This window comes from Bos taurus, chromosome 7, assembly GCF_002263795.3.
Source record: "Bos taurus isolate L1 Dominette 01449 registration number 42190680 breed Hereford chromosome 7, ARS-UCD2.0, whole genome shotgun sequence".
Classification (NCBI taxonomy): domain Eukaryota; kingdom Metazoa; phylum Chordata; class Mammalia; order Artiodactyla; family Bovidae; genus Bos; species Bos taurus.
In genome coordinates this window covers 10842329-10860541 of record NC_037334.1, presented here as the reverse complement: position 1 = coordinate 10860541, position 18213 = coordinate 10842329, and the positions used below count along the sequence as shown (strand labels likewise).

Here is an 18213-nt window from a genome sequence, read left to right as displayed (position 1 = left end):
TAAGGGTGTTTTTTTTTTTCAAGGTAATAGTAGATTATAAAAATGAAAATTAAAGGAGTAATAGAGACTTAAAATTTTTTAAATTTTTTAATTTAAAAAATGATAATAGTAAAAATATATCTAGGAATTTCTCTGGAGCTGTTGTGGACAGTGTGGGGTCAATTCATTTTCAGATAGTTCCTTGATCCAGCTTATACTTCTCAAGATCTATAGGCCCCTTCCTATGTAGTCGGTGCTAACTACAAGGTTTTAGTCTTTTGCACCTGTCACTTCCAAAGTGGTTCCCTCTGTTTATTTTAGCTTCTTCTGTTTGCTGGTCTCTTCAGTGTCTAATTTCTGCCCTGACACAAGGGGGTGATGGTGGTCACCTTTTTAGGCTCACTTGTTCAGTTGTGCTGTGGGGAGGGAGGAACACTGCAAACAAATATCACTGGCGTGTGTGGGGAGTGCTTGCAGTGTCTCAGCCACACTGGGTTTGTCCCCACTCACAGCGTGTGTGCTTTCATGGTCTACACTTCTCAGGCTCTAGGTTGCTTTGCCGGAATTGTCTGAGGCGGGCCCTGGGCTGCGTGCACTACCCAGGCCTAAGCCGCTCAGGTTCAGGTTCTCAGGTACTCCACAAAGGCACAGACTGGGTTGGGCCTGCATTCTGTGTCCTTCCCAGGTCCAAGCAGCTCAGATCACCCCCCAGGTGGGGGGTGCATCTTATCCGCTCCCCCATCCCAGCCACTCAGTTTTCTGGGTGCACAATGGGCACACCTTCTCAGGTGTGCCGTGTGTCTCTTCTGGGGAGCTGATCTCTGGCTATGACCCTCCCGGTGAATGTCAACCATCCAGAATCCCAAGAAGTCTTGGTTAGCAATGAAGCCTGCTTTCAGTTTGGTAGAGATGCCTCTTTGGAGCCAGGATTGCCCCCTTCCAGCTCTGGCTGCTCCCACCTGCCTGTCTCCCACGGAGGATGGGTCAGTCCACAGCTGGCTAGCTCTGCTCAGTCCTTTGTTCTGTGAGCAGGCCTGGCAGTGTCTTAGGTTAGAGCTTTTCACAGGATAGTTCTCTTTTTCTCTTTCTCTCTCTCTCTCTCTCTATCTCTCTCTTTGGCTATCCCCCAGTCTGGGTTGATATCTCATGTTGGTTCCCTCAGATTGTCCTCGGGGCATTCAGGCCAGGTCCTTACCCTAAGCAATGCTGCCCTCACCTCCCTGCCCAGGCCCCGCTTGCTAGTAGTGGATGCTAGCATCTGGGCTGCTTTTCGGCTGGAAGTTGCTGTTAGGCATGGAATCTGTGGGGTTTAAGTAGGTATTTATTTATTTTTCCTTCCACTTATGTTGCCCTCTGAGATTCCAAGACTTGCCACAGACCCGCAGGTGAGAGTGTTTCCTGGTGTTTGGAAACTTCTCTCTTTTTTAAGACTCCCTTCCTGGGACAGATCTCCGTCCCTACCTCTTTTGTCTCTCATATCTTTTATATTTTATCCCATCTGCTTTCAAAGACAATGGGCTGCCTTTCTGGTGCCTGATGTCCTCTACCAGCATTCAGAAGTTGTTTTGTGGAATTTGCTCAGTCTTCAAATGTTCTTTCCATGAATTTGTGGGGGAGAAAGTGGTCTCCCTGTCCTATTCCTCCACCATCTTAGGACCGCCCCCAACTCTCTCTTTTAAAAAACTTGGTATTACATATTGGCATATAGCTGATTAAGGGATAGGCTAGCTACTCCAATATTCTTGGGCTTCCATTGTGGTTCAGCTGGTAAAGAATTGCAAGCAATGTGGGAGACCTGGGTTTGATCCCTAGGTTGGGAAGATTCCTGGGAGAAGGGAAAGGCTACCCACTCTACTATTCTGGCCTGAACAATTCCATGGACTGTATAGTCCGTGGGGTCCAAAGAGCCGGACACAACTGAGCGACTTTCACTTTTACTTTTCATAGCCTATTAACAATGTTATGATAGTTTCAGGTGGGCAGCAAAGGGACTCAGCCATACATCTATATGAACCCATTCTCCTCCAAACTCTGGTGGCTTCTCATTGCAGAGCATGGGCTCTAGGTGTGTGGCTGTGGCTCATGGGGTTAAGTTGTTCTACAGCATGTGGGACCATCCGGACCAGGAATTGAATTTGTGTCCCCTGCATTGGCAGGCAGATTCCTGCCCACTGGACTACCAGGAAAGTCCCAAGTTGGTGAAATACATTCCTAGTGAAACTTAACTAAGATTTCTCATTTTGCCACCTATATTAGCCCAGGTTCTCAAGAGGAACAGAACCAATAGGATGAATCTATATAGGTGAGAAAGGATTTTATTTAAGAAACTGATTCATGAAGTTGTGGAGGTTGAAAAGTCCAAAAATCTCAAGAACCAGCAGCACACTGGAAACCCAGGATGACCTGATGTTGCATATCACGTTCGAGGGCCTCCAAAGAAGCTTTTTTTTTTTTTTTTCTTCAAGGAGGTCAATATTCTTTTTCCTCTTAGGCCTTCAACTGATTGGATGAGGTTCACGTAAATTATGGAGGGTAATGTGCTTTATTCAGAGTCTACTGATGTAAATGTTAACTCAGAAACAGACTCACTGACTTAGAAAATAAGCTTATGATTACAGGGGGGACGTGGGGGATGAGAGATAGATTGGGAGTTTGGGATTCACATGTACCCACTGCTATATTTAAAATAGATAATCAACAAGCACCCATTGCATAGCATAGGGAACTCTACTCAATATTCTGTAATAGCCTAAATGCAAAAATAATTTGTAAAATAATAGATATATGTATATGTGTAATGAATCACTTTGCTATACACCTGAAACTAACACAACATTGTTAATCAACTATGATCCACTATAAGATAAAGATGAAAGAAATTATTTTTCCTGCCAAACAATGCTAGTTCATGTAAAACCTTCACAGCAATATCTAGACTAGTGTGAGACCAAATATGTGGGTACAGAGGCCCAGTCACATTGCTACATAAAATTAACCATAATATCAACTAAACCTTATTAGTCTTCAGTCATCTCCAACTGAAATAAAGCTCATGCCATTATGCTATTTCTACCATTGCGCTCATTTGATCAAACCAGTCAGTGCTAAAGACAATCAACTCTGAATATTCTTTGAAAGAACTGATGCTGAAGCTGAAGCTCCAATACTTTGGCTACCTGATGCAAAGAGCTGACACACTGGAAAAAAAAACCCTGATGCTTGGAAAAATCGAAGGCATGAGGAGAAGGGGGCAATAGAAGAGGAGATGTTTGGATAGCATCCTTGACTCAATGGACATGAGTTTGAGCAAGCTCTGGGAGGTAGTGGAGGACAGAGAAACCTGATGTGCTGCAGTCTATGGGGCCACAAAGAGTTGGACACGACTTAACAACTGAAGAACAACTCATTTTGCATTGGGGAAATTGTGCTTCAAAGGACAGGTGACATTTCCAAAGACACGTGGCCACCAAGTGAAAGTTTGTATGCAGACTTGGGCCTTAAAATCCAATTTCCACCAGGATCCTCTATCACATAACAGTGTTGAAATGGCAGTACAGCCTGAAGAGGAATTCTTTTTTATCTTTGCCTCAGAAGAAAGATCCTGTAAAGCACAGAGCTCTGAAAAGATTTTTCTTAGGGTTCAACTTTTCACTTGGATGGGATGACAGACTGGGCACTGTTTGTAGGGTAGACTTGATCCCTTTACACCCACAGTGGTTTCATATCACAAAGCCTACTGCTGTCAATGATTCATTTCAGGCCTGGACTGAAATCAAGGAGAGGAGCTGTGACCTCAGTGCACTATAGAAAGGCCAGGAGCTCATCTGCAGGGAACCATAGCAGCCATGGCTGCTGAACCTAGAGAGGCCACTTATCCACGGCAGACTGGATCTACCCGCAGATACCTTAGTTCTCATATCTACCTGTCCTCACCCTCTCCTGATTCCAGGGTTCAATGTCCTGCTGACATCATCATGAGGAAGAGCTTGGACTGTATAACTCCAATCTTGGACTGCAATATCCATGCTCTTCCTATGTGCCCTGAAATATGTAACTTCAACAGGAGAAACCATCCTGGAGAGAAATCCAGAGAGATTTCCGCCACTGCCAGAGGACCAAGAACCTGAGTATGGGCAAAGGCACCAATCTGAGGACTTTCTTCCTCCTTCAAATATGCACCCTCATTTGGGAGAGGTTGGGGTTTCTGAGATGTGTCCTTGTCATCAGCTCTCTGTGTATACTCTGTCCCTTTACATCTAGCACCTGAGGTTCCATGAGGGCTGTGCCTGTCAGTAACTGATTCCTTGGGGAGTCCCAGGAGATGCAGGGGAAAGGCAGAGTCCTCAGTTCTGTGCAAAGCACAGGAACCTTGTGGAGGCTGCTGGAAAGTGGTGGGCAGCGGAGACACCACCATCTCCCCAGGAGGCAGGGGCTACATGGAAAGGGTTGAAATTGAAGCTCCATTTTCCTATCTTTATCATCTCTGTCTTTCTGCCCCAGGACTCTTGGTGCTGCTGCTGTTCCCAATGGGACCTACGGCCCAGAACAGTAAAGGTGAGTCTGGGGAAAGGTGGAGAATGAATCCCAGGGTCTGGGTTCTCTCACCGACAAGGGAGAGAAGGAAACTTATTTTTCAAGTGAGGTTCAGAAATGGTTCTCTGGGAACAAGAGAAGTTGTTTCTTCTACCCAAATGCCCAGAGTGTCCTAAGCTTTTCCCCTTTGGACAGCATTGTCTCTCCCCCTTCCTCCCTCCCTTCCTCCCATTCATGCTTCCTTCCCTTCTGCCCATGAACCCCCAGATGATAGCTTTCTTTCATTCTCTGGAACTTCTGATGACGGTCTCCATCCCCACTTCTGCCCCCCACAGCCTGCGCTCTGCGATGCCCTCCAAACTCCTCATGTGTCAATGGTACTGCCTGCCGCTGTGCTCCAGGATTCATTTCTTTTTCTGGGGAGATCTTCACGGACCCCTTGGAAAGCTGTGATGGTACAAAGACTTGGGGTGGTGGCAGGACATGCAGAGAATGTGGGGTACAGCCCAGTACCCATGGGAGACATGGATATTCGATGGGTGCCTCAGGCTTTGTCCTCAGAACTGTCAAGCAAAAAAAAAGAAAAACAAAAAGATACAAATGTGGAGAGATGAGACATGAATAATCCTGGCTTCCTGGAAGAGCTAGGTCTTCAGAAGTCTGGAGTCTGAGCCTCAATTTATCCTTTCAGGACTGAGGAGGGAGATTCAGAACTTCTACCCACTCCCCACTTCAGCACTGCCCACTGTGTCCCAATCTGGGGTGCCAGTCAGAGGGCTAGGAAGATCAGAGCTGACTGCACAAGCTTCAGGGATGGCTTGTTCCAGCTGCATCCTAGACTCAGCTATATTGACCAAGAGTCTAAATCATTCCAAAAAGACATGGATTACATATCAGGCCCAGTGCTGCAGAGTCAGGTAGGGGATGGGGATATCTGTCTTGAGGGGACACACATCTTTGGGAGGTGAACCTATGTCTTGTTGTGTTCCAGGCATCAATGAGTGTGGACCGCCCTCACCAGTGTACTGTGGAAGTTCAGCAGACTGCCAGAACACGGAAGGGGGCTACTACTGCACATGCAGCCCAGGATATGAGCCTGTTTCTGGGGCAATGATCTTCCGGAATGAGAGTGAGAACACATGTCGAGGTAAGAATGAGGCTGCATTTCCTGCCTCTCATTTTTGACGTTTCACGGCTGAAATGCTGAGTCATTTCTGAAGCATCCAGGGGACAGGACCTTGGTTACAGGTGTAGCACCCAGGTCTGAGTTGGGACAGTTTACAGATACCTGTCCCACCCGCACAGAGAGGCAGATGGTACGAGCCAAGGACCCAGGTCCTGGCTTTGCCACCTGAGAGCTGCATGTGTGACACTGGCCAGGACACTTTTTCAGAAATCACTGTTAACACGGGAGATGTGATAATATTATTATGATTTTCTATTTTCTTTTTTAAGTACCCCTATCTTGCACAAATAAAAACAAAAGCAACTTTGCCAAAATCACTACGTGACCTTGGACAAGTTAATTCACCTCTCTCTGTGCCCCAGCTTACCTGATTATAAAAAATGGGGGCAGGAGGAATTATGATGTTTACCTCATAGAATTGCTGGAAAGGTATATGAGGTCACAAAGCACAAAACACTGATGGCTGTTGGGATTTTAAATTATAGTCATCATGATCTACATACTCTCTCCATGATGGGCATCCTTGGGGGCTCTGCCCCAGGTGGGTGCTCAGGAGCAGCTGTCCTGCCCACTCCCTCACCAGGACCAGGAGGAGCATGGCCTCCACACATCACCAGGCTTTGCCCCACTTCCAGGGGGAGCAGGCAGGTAGGGAAAGGGGCAAGGGGCCAGCAGTGGGTCAGACAGGACTCCAGAGAGGGGTCCATGAAGAGGGATAGACCTGAATACTGAGGGTGAGGAGGGGAGGAGAGAGAAGGTGGGAGGTGAGAAGAATGCTGAGCTCAGGGTACAGAGGACTCTGAAGAGGGTTCTTTGACCACCCTGCTACAGGGAGAAGAGCCAGTGACTGTGGGCCCAGTCCCTTCCCTCCTGCCCTACAGACAGAGAGCAGCAGAGCCTCCCTAGTGGGAGGGAAGAGGGGACCTGCATCTGTGTGGAGTCCCTGCTAGCCTATAGCAGCCTCGGTGGGTGGCTGTTGTGCTTGAACTCATGACCTGGTCAGAAGACAGAGCCTTCAGTAAATTAGTAATGGTCCCTCATCTCCATGCCTACTGTGTGTTTGGGGAATGGAGACTGAGTTGACCTTCTGCCCCCAATTTGCCTCATTGGCCAGATACTCTTGTGCAGTAAGCAACCTGCACAACTGCACATGGTGATCATTGATCCCACTCAGTGTGTCTGCACTAAGGGGGCTGCTCACCCATTGTTGTGAGACCCTCCAGAGACATAGATGTAGAAGACTGATGTGGGAGGGGACCTCAACAGACCTCAAGGTGGATGACAGGGAGAGAGCCACCTGCTGGTTTGCATCAAAACCTTCTGCCTGAAGACCTAGATCTGTGACAGGCTCAGCTGAATTGTCTTACTCTCCCCACCTCAGTATTTCAGCCCTCACTGCACCCAAGTACCTGTCCATCCATGTTCAGGACGTGAGGTCTGCTATGAGAAGAAGACCTGGGCTGGGTCCCTGGGCACCTTGTTCAACTTTTCCAGGCATCAGATGGCTGTCCTGTGTGCCTATCTAGTCTCCCAAACCTCTCTGAACCCCAAGACTCAGAACCTCTGCAGAGGGTCTCTTCTGGATGTTCAGAACATCCCACTGTCACATGGCCTCTTATTTTCTAAAAACAAAAGAGGAAGCGACATTCAAGATACTTCAGTGTGGTCACAGCACCGTGTGTTCCAGAACACTATCTGTCCTCATTGCCACTGTTAGTGCTCTCTAGGAGAAGACCTGTCCCCAGTGGGGCTTCTGAGACCCCAGATCATGGTGGACTCTGGGGCCCCATCCAGAAATGTGAGAGGAGGAAGACTCAAGTAATGCTCCACTGTCCCCAGCCATCACTGACCCTGCCAGCAAACTGTCTGGAGAAGATGCCTCCTGGCACCCTGATGCAACATCTCAACTGCTTAGCTTCCATTTATTTCCCCATCCAAGGCTCCACCTGACCCTCTCCCATAATTTCAGTTCATGGGCCTGAGGTAGCTCTGATGACTGGGGCCTGGGAGGATGTTGTGTCAGGGGTGTGGCAGGGTGACATCAACCCCCAACTCACTGGAAGAATCAAGTAAATGAAGAGGTTTCCATCTGGTCTCAATGATAAGTTGTCACCAGGGACCATTTCCTCTGGTCTGACCCTCTACTAAGGAGATCAACCCAGACTGCACAATGACCCAGATCATGTGAGGACAGAAGGTAGAGGCTGAGCCCCACCCAGCAGTGTGCACATGTCCACATATCTAGTGGGAGGCCAAGTGTCAAGATGGCAGAAACACCTGCCACCCTTCGCCCATGAGCACCTTCTCCCTGCTCCAGCCACCCAGGCCTCGCCCATCATGAGCCTTGCTCAGCTGTGGATTCTCATCACTTCCTGCCAGTCTGGGGTATGCCTTCATGGGAATCAGATAAAGGCACCTTCACAGCCCTAAAGCTGACTGGCCAGACATCAAACCCACTGTCCAGCACAGCCTGGTGCCCACTGAGCTTCCCTGGTAGCTCAGAGGTTAAAGTGTCTGCCTGCAATGCAGGAGACCTGGGTTCGATCCTTGGGTCAGGAAGATCCCCTGGAGAAGGAAATGGCAACCCACTCCAGTATTCTTGCCTGGAGAATCCCATGGACAGAGGAGCCTGGTGGGCTACAGTCCACGGGGTCGCAAAGAGTCAGACACGACTGAGCGAATTCAATTTCACTTTCATTTTCTGTGCAACTGCCCACAAGCCTTAGCCTTGAGCTGCATGACTCAGGGGTGGGTCTTCATCCATGTCCACAGAGCTGGAGTCTCAGCATGGATGGAAAAGCGCTGTCCTGCCGGGGTCAGCAGGATCCAAGGAGAACTCAGTGGCAGCATTGCCCTGGGGAAGTCAGAACAACGTGCATCACTGGGAACCAAGATGGGCCCTGCTCAAGGAACACAGCTTTACTCAGTTACCAAGAAGACCCACCCAGGCCTTTGTCCAAATCTTTAGCCTTGGACACAGGCAGCTGTGATGCCCCCATCCAGCTGGGTTCTTCCCAGAGAGGCTCACAGAGTCAGAGAGAGCAAACTGGGTAACTTGGGCCACTTATGGCCACTTCTGGATGACAGAACTTCTGGGTCACCATGCTCATCCATAGCATAACTCAATATGAATGAGGAGAGGCCCCCACTCACCAAGAAAGAGAAAGTGGGCCCTTCTGGATGCTTCTGTGCTGAGAAACGTGGCAGACATCCAGACCAGAAGGCTGTCCACAGCAGCAGGTATCCATCACACTCTCCTTCCCCTTGCAGATGTGGACGAATGTCAGCACAGACCCCGAGTCTGTAAAGGCCTCAGCGTCTGCATCAACACCGAGGGCAGCTACACCTGCCAGCGCCCACCCGGCTTGGAGTTCAGCCCAGAGGACCCGAGGCATTGCACAGGTAGACCCTCGGAAGACAGTGTGAGGCAGGCCTGGAGCTGGGGAAGGAGCTGGGGTGGTTCAGGGACCCCAAGAATGAGGGAGACGAGACTCAGGCTCCTGTGACACCAAGGGCCTGCTGGGGCCCTGTCCAAGGATCACATCCTCAAATGGTCCCACCACAGACCAGGGAGACAGCAGAGCCTTCTGGGCCTGGGGTTTCTTTGTAGAGTTCCCTGCCCCCCAAGAACATCCCCAGACCTCACCCCTTCCGCATCTGCTACATTCGAGCAGAGGGAGGTGTCACCTCTGGCTTTCAGAGGGGGAACCTCAGTTCAGGGCTAAAGAGAATGTGAGTAAGAGCATTGATGGAGGAGTCGAGCTTCCATGACTCAGTTTCTATCTTTGCTTCATTTTTCTTCTTAAAAATAGGGACAACGTCCCAGCTGGAGTCATCTTAAGGGAAGCTGCCATGACAATCTTTGGCAATGAAGAGGCAGCAACACTATGAGGAGAGCTGTGCCCTTAGCACAGTGACGAGCTTGGAGACCTGGGCTGCACAGGACTTGTCTTCTGGGTTCTGTTCTAACAAAGGCAGGGATGCAGCTCCAGATGGCAGTGGTGCCTCCCCCTCACCCACTGCATCACATGTGGTCATGATCAGTGCTACAACCTCCCTGGTTAGAAGCCCACAGAGCCTCCTGCACCAGACGTGAAGGGATTCAGCTTGGTCTGGGATTACACCTGCACCCACAAAGTTGTGCCCTGTCCACCTTGCAGGAAGGATCTGAGCTTATGGAACTTTTGCATTAGAAAATGCTATCACACATTTGTATCCCAACACGCCAGGTAACTTGCAGAGAGAGGGTGTCCTCAGAGCACAGTGCTAAGAAATCTAAGAAGGGGCTTGAAGAATGGGTGCAGTGAGTGAAGGGGAGTAGCTCTGATCTTCTGGCTTTGTCCTCAGATGTGAATGAATGCACCTCAGGGAAAAAGCCATGCCACAGCTCCACCCACTGCCTCAACTCCATGGGCAGCTATGAGTGCCGCTGCCGCTCTGGCTGGAAGCCTATCCATGGGTCCCCCAATGGCCCACACAACACAGTCTGTGAAGGTTTGGAGCTCAAATGCTACACTCTTGGAGACCCACACTCAAAACATCTAACCATATACTCATTGGTACCCACACAAACCAAAGAGAAAGATCACTGGGGGTCCCCTGCTGTGTAAGGTGTTACGCATTTTGAGGCTAAATGTGAAAAGATCTTGGAGGGGTGGGGGGTCCTAGAGAAGGAGCTGGGATACCAAGCAGAAGGCTCCCAGGGACCCCAGGCAACAGCTAATCACCAACTGGAAAGAGAATATTTCAGTATTTTCACAAGCTGTACTTGTCTCATCTGCTGTCTGTCAGAACTCTACACACTTCCTGTACATATTTTCACAGCATCCACTACTCAAAGATGTGCTGTACTTGATTCTAGGAGGTGGCATCACCTCCTGGGGAAATAATATGGAGAAAAAGAGGGGCACAAGGAGGACAGGGGCCTCACAGGACTGAGGCAGAGTCTGACCCCCTCCTTCTTGTCCCCAGATGTGGATGAGTGCAGCTCCCGGCAGCATCAGTGTCACAACTCCACCGTCTATGTCAACACTGTGGGTTCATACACGTGCCACTGCCGCCAAGGCTGGGAGCCTAAACCTGGATTCTGGGATAAGCAAATGAACACCATCTGTAAAGGTACCTGTCCTACCCTGATCTAAGACCCACCCACAGCAAACACAGACACTGCCACACCTAATGAGTTGCTCACCTGTCCCCTGCAGAGATCTCCTTCCCCACCTGGACTGCTCCCTCTGGAATCAAGAGCCAGGTGAGTGGCCCCAAAGGGACAGGCAGCAGGAAATCTCTTTGCAAAGCCCGTTCATTTCCCCCAAGCTCCCACACTCACATGAGGCTCTCTGACCACCTTGTCTTCTCCCCTAGGCGCTCTCTCACTTCTTGAACAGAATCCAGGATCTGGGCAGAAACTTCAGTTCGGCCTCTGTCCTGAACACTGTTCAGGTAAGGGCCGGACCCAAGGGAGGCAGGCAGAACCATCCCATAGAAGCCTTGGGAAACTTTGATCTGGAAAGGGACACCCCAACAACAATGGTGCACTCTCCCACAGGGTGGGTGGGAAGAGTGGACATGTGTAGTGACTACTGAACACCATGGCACATCTACTAATGCCCTTTCCTTTCTCTATTTCTGGACATTGGGTTTACATCATCCTTGACACTAATGAAAAAGTTTGACCTCTGAGTGGCTGGATTGAAGCGGCAAAAATCACCCAGGGAATCCCATCCAGTACCACCTGTATCACCCAGACAGTCTCTTTAGTCTGTTCTCTGTGACTGGGTCATAACTTCATACGGCCTCTCAGATGCATGGGCTACTGGCTTTGTGTCCCCATCCCCCCAGGACCTCGTACAGGAGACGGGTGATTTGCTGGAGACCCCCGGGGACCTGAAAACCCTGCCCTTCTCAGAGCAGCACTTTGTGGTCACTAACCTGCTCTTTGGCCTGGAAAATGTCCTGAGAGGGGTGAGCAAGGCACTGCCTAAAGGGTCATTTACCTTCAATTCATCTGCAGGCATAGGTAAGTCAGTACCTGAGTCTGACCGCAGGTTCCTGCTTCGCTTGTTCCCTGCCTCCTTGCTCTTCTAATCCCACTAGAGCAAAGTGACCATGCTTATATCTCCCAGTTAATGTCATAAACAAATTAAAATAAAAGGTTAAGGGCAAAATCGTTGAGAGGGATTAATAGGTACAAACTTGTAGTTGTGAAATAAATAAAAGGATGTAAGGTACAGAATCTGGGGAAGGAAATGGCAACCTGCTCCAGTATTCTTGCGTGGGGAATCCATGGACAGAAGACCCTGGAGGGCTACAGTCCAGGGGTTTGCAGAAGTCAGACATGACGTAGTGACTAAACCACCACCAATGATGTTCAGCATAGGGAATGTAGTCAATAATATATGGAAATGAGTGGTAACTAGAGTTAGTGTGCTGATCATGTTGTAATGTATGATAATATCAAATCATTGTATCATACACCTGAAACTATTATAATATTCTAGTTCAATTGCACTTCAGTGAAAAACAGAGAGAAAAAGAGGTTAAAATAAATGAAAACCTAAACTTTCATTGTAAAATGAAGTATCAGCAAAGGAAATAATTATACTGAAGAATTTATGATACAATATAAATCGCTTCAAAACAAGACCACCTGCTGTCTCCGATGGTAAAGAATCTGCCTGCAATGCAGGATACCTGGGTTCAATCCCTGGGTCAGTAATATCCCCTAAAGAAGGAAGTGGCAATCCACTCCCAGTGCTCCTGCCTGGAGAATTCCAAGGACAGAAGAGTCTGTTGGGCTACAGTCCATGGGGTCTCGAAGAGTCAGACAAGAGTCACTAATACTTTCACTTTCTTTTCAAAAGAAAACAAGGTATTAAATTTGGAAGTGTATAAATCTAGTATTGTTTGCTATTTAAGTCTGATTTGTTTTATTAAGTTGAAATGCACTTAATATAAATTCACCATTTTAACCAGAGTGTACAATTTGGAGACATGTAGTAGTGTATTCACAGTGTATAACCTTCACCTCTATTTCTAAAACAGTTTCATAATCGTAAAGGTACTCTCTGTCCACTAAACAGTCACAAATTTCTCCTTTCCTTCAGCCCTGGCAATCAGTTATTGGTTTTCTGTCCCTATGGATTTCCATCCTGGATAGCTCCTATAAATAGAAATATATATATTATATTGCCTATAAACATTTGGGTTATTTCTACATTTTGACTGTTGTGAACAGTACTACTGTGCATATTGATGTATAGGTATTGGCTTGAATATCTATTTTAATTCATTTGAGTCACAAAGCTAGGAGTGGTATTGCTGAGTTATGCAGTAGTTCTATTTTCAACTTTTTGAGAAACTACCTAACTATTTTCGCAAAGTGGCTTTTTTTCCATTTTCCATTGCCAACAGCAATGTACAAGGGTTCCAGTCTCCTTATTGTCAGTGACACCTGTTGCTTCCATTTTTTTTTTTTTCTGTCATAGCCATTCTAGTAGCTGTCAGGAGAGATTGCATCATGGTTTAATCTGCATTTCTCTAGTACCTAAGGATGTTTAATATTTTTTTATGTCATTGTTGAGCATTTTTGTACCTTTCTTGGAAATATGTCTATCTACTCAAGTCCTTTTGCCTATTTTTTTTTTCTTTTGGCCATGGCATGCAGCATGCAGGATCTTAATTCCCTGACCAGGGATTGAACCCAGGGCACCCTGGGTTCAAAGCCCAAGTTCTAACCACTAAATGGCCAGGAATTCTCCATCATAATAATTAAACAGATATACTATATAAGCACATATAGTATATCTGTGTCTCATTGAAAAAGACCCTGATGCTGGGACAGATTGAAAGCAAAAGGAGAAAGAGGCAGCAGAGCATGAGATGGTTAGATAGAAATCACTGACTCAATGGACATGAATTTGATCAAACTCCATGGGTTAGTGAAGCACTGGGAAGCCTGACATGAAACAGTCCGTGGGGTTACAAAGAGTTGGACATGACTTAGCAACTGAACAGCATGGTGTTATAGGCATCAAAACAATCACAATTACTAATCTAACTCCCACAATTCATAGAACTGTCACTGGAGGTGCAGGTGCCAAGCTACAGGAATATCACCTTGATTCAGAAACAGACAAAGATGATGCTGACCTGGGATACAGTGCATGATTCTGGTGACTCAGGTAATGGCTGAGACAGCAGGTAAGTCTTCACTGTGTGTCAAGATGCCCAAGGATATGACAAATGGGATATTGAAGTTTAAAGGGAATTGTGGGGTATGGTGGGGAAAAAGGAAATAGTCCATCTGTAGAAGAGGTCCTTTCGGGCACTGCAAGATGTCAACCTTAGCCTTGTCCTGCAGGTCTTGCTGTGGTGGGCCTCCTGTCCACTCCAGGGATGGACAGATTCCTGGCGGAGGCCCCTCTGGTCCTGGATGCTGAGGAACTGACAACTCTACGTGAGATACACAGGGGTTTGCTGCAGGAAACCTCCCACATCCTGCTGTCGGATGTCATATCTGCCTTTATCACCAACAAGGACACTGAGAACCTCAGGTCCCCAGTCACCTTTGTCTTCCAACATGTGGGTCCAGATGGGATGGAGTGGTGGGTGTGGAACAGGCCTGAGTCCTGGGCCCAGCCTTGGGCTTCAGGGGGCTGTGCCATGGGTGCATAAACTGTTTAGGAAAGCCCTTCACAAGCTAGCTTTGGGTCAGCATTTCTGAGCAACAGAACCCCGAACTCACACCCACTTCCTCTTCCTGTTAACACAGTCAGTGACCCCTGGGCCAAGAGAGAAGGTGCACTGTGTGTATTGGGAGCATGGCCAGAATGGAAGTGGTCATTGGGACACCAGAGGCTGCTGGGTGACCAGCACCAGAGACAACAGCACCACCTGCCAGTGCAGCCACCTCAGCATCTTTGCTGTCCTCATGGCCCACTACAGTGTTCAGGTGAGAACCCTCAGACAGGCATCATCCAAGGGCTACTGCTGCTGCTGCTGCCTCGCTTTAGTCGTGTCCGACTCTGTGTGACCCCATAGACAGCAGCCCACCAGGTGTAACATATTCCCCCACACACAGCAGCTTTAGAAACATACATTTATTATTATCTCACAGTTTCTTCAAGTTAGCAAATACTCGTGGTTCAGATGAGCTCTCTGTTCAGGTTCCTACAAGTCTTATAAACCTTTCATCAGAAAATTGGGGTTGTCCCCTAACTCCCTGATTTCAGTTTCTGGTGTTAGTAGGACTGAGGTAGTGTTTTCTTTATCTCTGGCAGCAGAGAACCAGGCTCAGTTCCCATGGTTGCCTGCATTCCTTCTCATCTGTTGCTGTTGTTAAGTTGCTAAGTCATGTCCCACACTTTGCGACCCCATATACTATAGCAGAACAGGTTCCACTGTCCTTCAGTATCTCCCAGATTTTACTCAGAGTCATATCCACTGAGGCATTGATGTCACCCATCTCATCCTCTGCTGTCCCGTTCTCCTTTTGCCTTCAATCTTTCCCAGCATCAGGGTCTTCTCCAATGAGTGGACTCTGTGCACATCAGGGGCCAAAGTATTGGAGCTTCAGCTCAGTCCTTCCAATGAATATTCCGGGTTGATTTCCTTTAGGACTGACTGGTTTGATCTGTTTGATGTCCAAGGGACTCTCAGCGAGTCTTCCACAGCATCACAATTCAAAAGCATCAGTTCTTCAGCACTCAGCCTTCTTTCTGGTCCTAATTCTCCTCTGGGACCTCTCACAGTGCACCAGTGAATCTGTCTGGAGATCAGCAGCAGAAACTCCCTCATGTCAGAACTCTCTCAAACTCTGAATCGTTTTCTCCAAGAAGAGCCTACCTCTTCTGAAGGCTCTTCTGGTTACAACAGGTCTAACCAGGATAAACTCTCTAAGTCAGTTGATGGAGGGCTTGAATTTCACCTGCAACACTCTCTTCACAGCAGCACCTGGGTTGGCTCTTGACTGAATATATAGCAGAGATGGAGATGAGGCTGTGGTTGCCACATTAAAATTCTGTTTACCCCAGGGGTCTTCACAACAGGGTGCTCAGGGGAGGCAGATAATATGAATTTTATGCTACCACCATTGTCAAAATATAGTAGACTTCCTCCGTCAAGGGCTCAGTTCTAATCTATAGTCATTGGGGTGAGTGGTGTCCAAGGCAGGTGATTAATACCTGGACAGAGAATCTCAGGTACAGATTCTGTCACACACCATCACATGGTGGGGATGGAGGGTGGTACTCAGCATGAAGTTTCATGCCTCTGTGTACCTACTGTGGTAACTGGGAGGCTGAGTCATGCACAAAAGTCTACAGGAAAATAAACCCTTGTGAGTTCCAGAGTTTGTTCTTGACTAAAGATTCTCCTGTCCCTCTGTCCTTCCAGGGACAGAATTCATCATTCAGATCCCATAAAATTCTAACATTCAGAAGCTGGAGAAAGCTATCCATAAATATACTAACTCTATCTAGGCCTTCTATTCTGATTTTTCTATGTCTAAAAATAAAAATGGTGGAAGGGTCATTACCCAGAGCAGGAAAGCGTGACTGTGGTCCCCTCTCTGCTGGGTCCCAGGAGGAGGATCCCGCACTGACTGTGATCACCTACGTGGGGCTGAGCCTCTCTCTGCTCTGCCTCCTCCTGGTGGTCCTCACCTTCCTGCTGTGCAAAGCCATCCAGAACACCAGCACCTCGCTCCACCTGCAGCTCTCACTCTGCCTCTTCCTGGCCCACCTGCTCTTCCTCACAGCCATCGACAGAACTGAGAGCAAGGTTCGTATACTTTTCCAAAATACTCCTCCCCCAGGGGATTCTGAGTTCATGAAGCCACACTGCTTTGGACACTTTTATAAAATGATTTGGGTTTCAGGTAAGGTTAAATTGGTAAATAACCAGTCTCACATTGACTGCCACGACTAGAAGACAAAGACTCTGTTGACAACTCTTTCATATACATCAAAGTTCTCCCTAGTGGAAAGTTATAGAAGTACCGGGGCTGTGCTCCACCCTGACAGTCCCTCCTGGTGGCATCTTCCTCCTCCCGCAGGTGCTGTGCGCCATCATTGCAGGTGCCTTACACTATCTCTACCTGGCCTCCTTCACCTGGATGCTGCTGGTGGGCCTGCACCTCTTCCTCTCTGCACGCAACCTGACGGTGGTCAACTACTCCGGTATCAACAGGTTCATGAAGAAGGCCATGTTCCCTGTTGGCTACGGAGTCCCTGCTGTGATTGTGGCCATTTCTGCGGCATCCAGGCCTCATCTTTATGGGACTTCCACCAGGTAAATTAACTTCCAACTGTTCTTATCTCTCCAGCACAATCATGTGTTGTAGAACAAATGTAGTATTTGACTATGACAGATCACAATATATACAGACACTAAGTAATAATCCCTAGGTCATCTTTGGTAGAGGATGATAATAATGAAGGAGAATGCCTTCAACCTCTGTTCGTGAAATAACAAAGAGGAAATAAAAGGAAGTGCTTAGGGCATCATTTAGAAAAATATAGCCTGCTTTTTTATCCTAATTCTATAGGATGTTTCAAATTTTCATTTGTAATAGTAGACGCTGTAATTCACCCCACTTTACAGATAAGTAAACTGAAGCACAAATAGTTTAAGTAAATGCAGAAACGTGCACAGTTTAATTCAGTTTAGTAGGTAGCCAAGCTTAATTCAAATTCAGAGTCAAGATTCTTAGCTTACACTTTTATTTTCAGCTTTTAATACTAGACTTACTGTTTTTGCATTTTTGTTGACATATGCTACATATATTGTAGGGCTTCCCTTGTGGCTCAGCTGGTAAAGAATCTGCCTGAGATGTGGGAGACCTGGGTTCGATCCCTGGGTTGGGAAGAAACCCTGGAGAAGGGAAAGGCTACCACTCCAGTATTCTGGCCAGGAGAATTCCATGGATTGAATAGTCCAGGGGGTCACAAAGAGTCAGACATGACTGAGCAACTTTCACTTGCTCACTGCAAAATTCACCCTTTAAAAGTGTACAAATCAGTGGTTTTTAGAATAGCCACAGGGTACTGCAGCTATCATCACAGTCTAATTTTACAACATTTTCAACTCCCCAAAGAAACCTCATACACAATAAAATTCACTTCTCATTCCTTCTACCCACTCCTCTGCCCCAACCCCTGACAAATGCTTATCTACTTTCTGTCTCTATTGGATATTTCACATAAATGCAATTATGCATGTGGTCTTTTGTGGATGTTTTTACTTAGCCTGAAGTTTTCAAGGTTCATTCATATCGTAGTATGTATCATGACCTCACTTTTTGTCGTTGTTTTTGTTGCTATCATTTTGCAAGTAATATTCCATTATATGGATATGTCACATTTTGTTTATCCATCCATCAGCTGATAGACATTTAGCTTATTTACCTTTTTGTAAAGCTATTATGAATGAGATCACTACAAACATAAATGTACAAGTTTCATTTTTCCTGGTTATATATCTACTCTACAAGTAGAATCCTGGGGCCAAATGGA

The 18213-nt window shown here is 47.3% G+C and overlaps 2 protein-coding genes across 5 annotated transcripts in view; one reads left to right on the top strand and one right to left on the bottom strand.

The window, feature by feature from the left end:
- The window catches only part of LOC100299045 (adhesion G protein-coupled receptor E2), a 295684-nt gene that overhangs the window by 183011 nt on the left and 94460 nt on the right, over nt 1-18213 (bottom strand). The window lies entirely within an intron of this gene.
- Nucleotides 1-18213, top strand: part of LOC100300051 (adhesion G protein-coupled receptor E2) — a 48515-nt gene that overhangs the window by 7743 nt on the left and 22559 nt on the right. The window contains exons 2-15 of the mRNA XM_059888534.1: nt 4480-4533; nt 4848-4967; nt 5504-5659; nt 8969-9100; nt 10046-10192; nt 10670-10816; nt 10882-10949; nt 11063-11140; nt 11540-11717; nt 13774-13881; nt 14061-14281; nt 14472-14651; nt 16283-16480; nt 16755-16990. Of these exons, the coding sequence (XP_059744517.1) occupies nt 4480-4533; nt 4848-4967; nt 5504-5659; nt 8969-9100; nt 10046-10192; nt 10670-10816; nt 10882-10949; nt 11063-11140; nt 11540-11717; nt 13774-13881; nt 14061-14281; nt 14472-14651; nt 16283-16480; nt 16755-16990 (2023 nt within the window). The remainder of the gene's footprint in view (nt 1-4479; nt 4534-4847; nt 4968-5503; nt 5660-8968; nt 9101-10045; nt 10193-10669; nt 10817-10881; nt 10950-11062; nt 11141-11539; nt 11718-13773; nt 13882-14060; nt 14282-14471; nt 14652-16282; nt 16481-16754; nt 16991-18213) is intronic.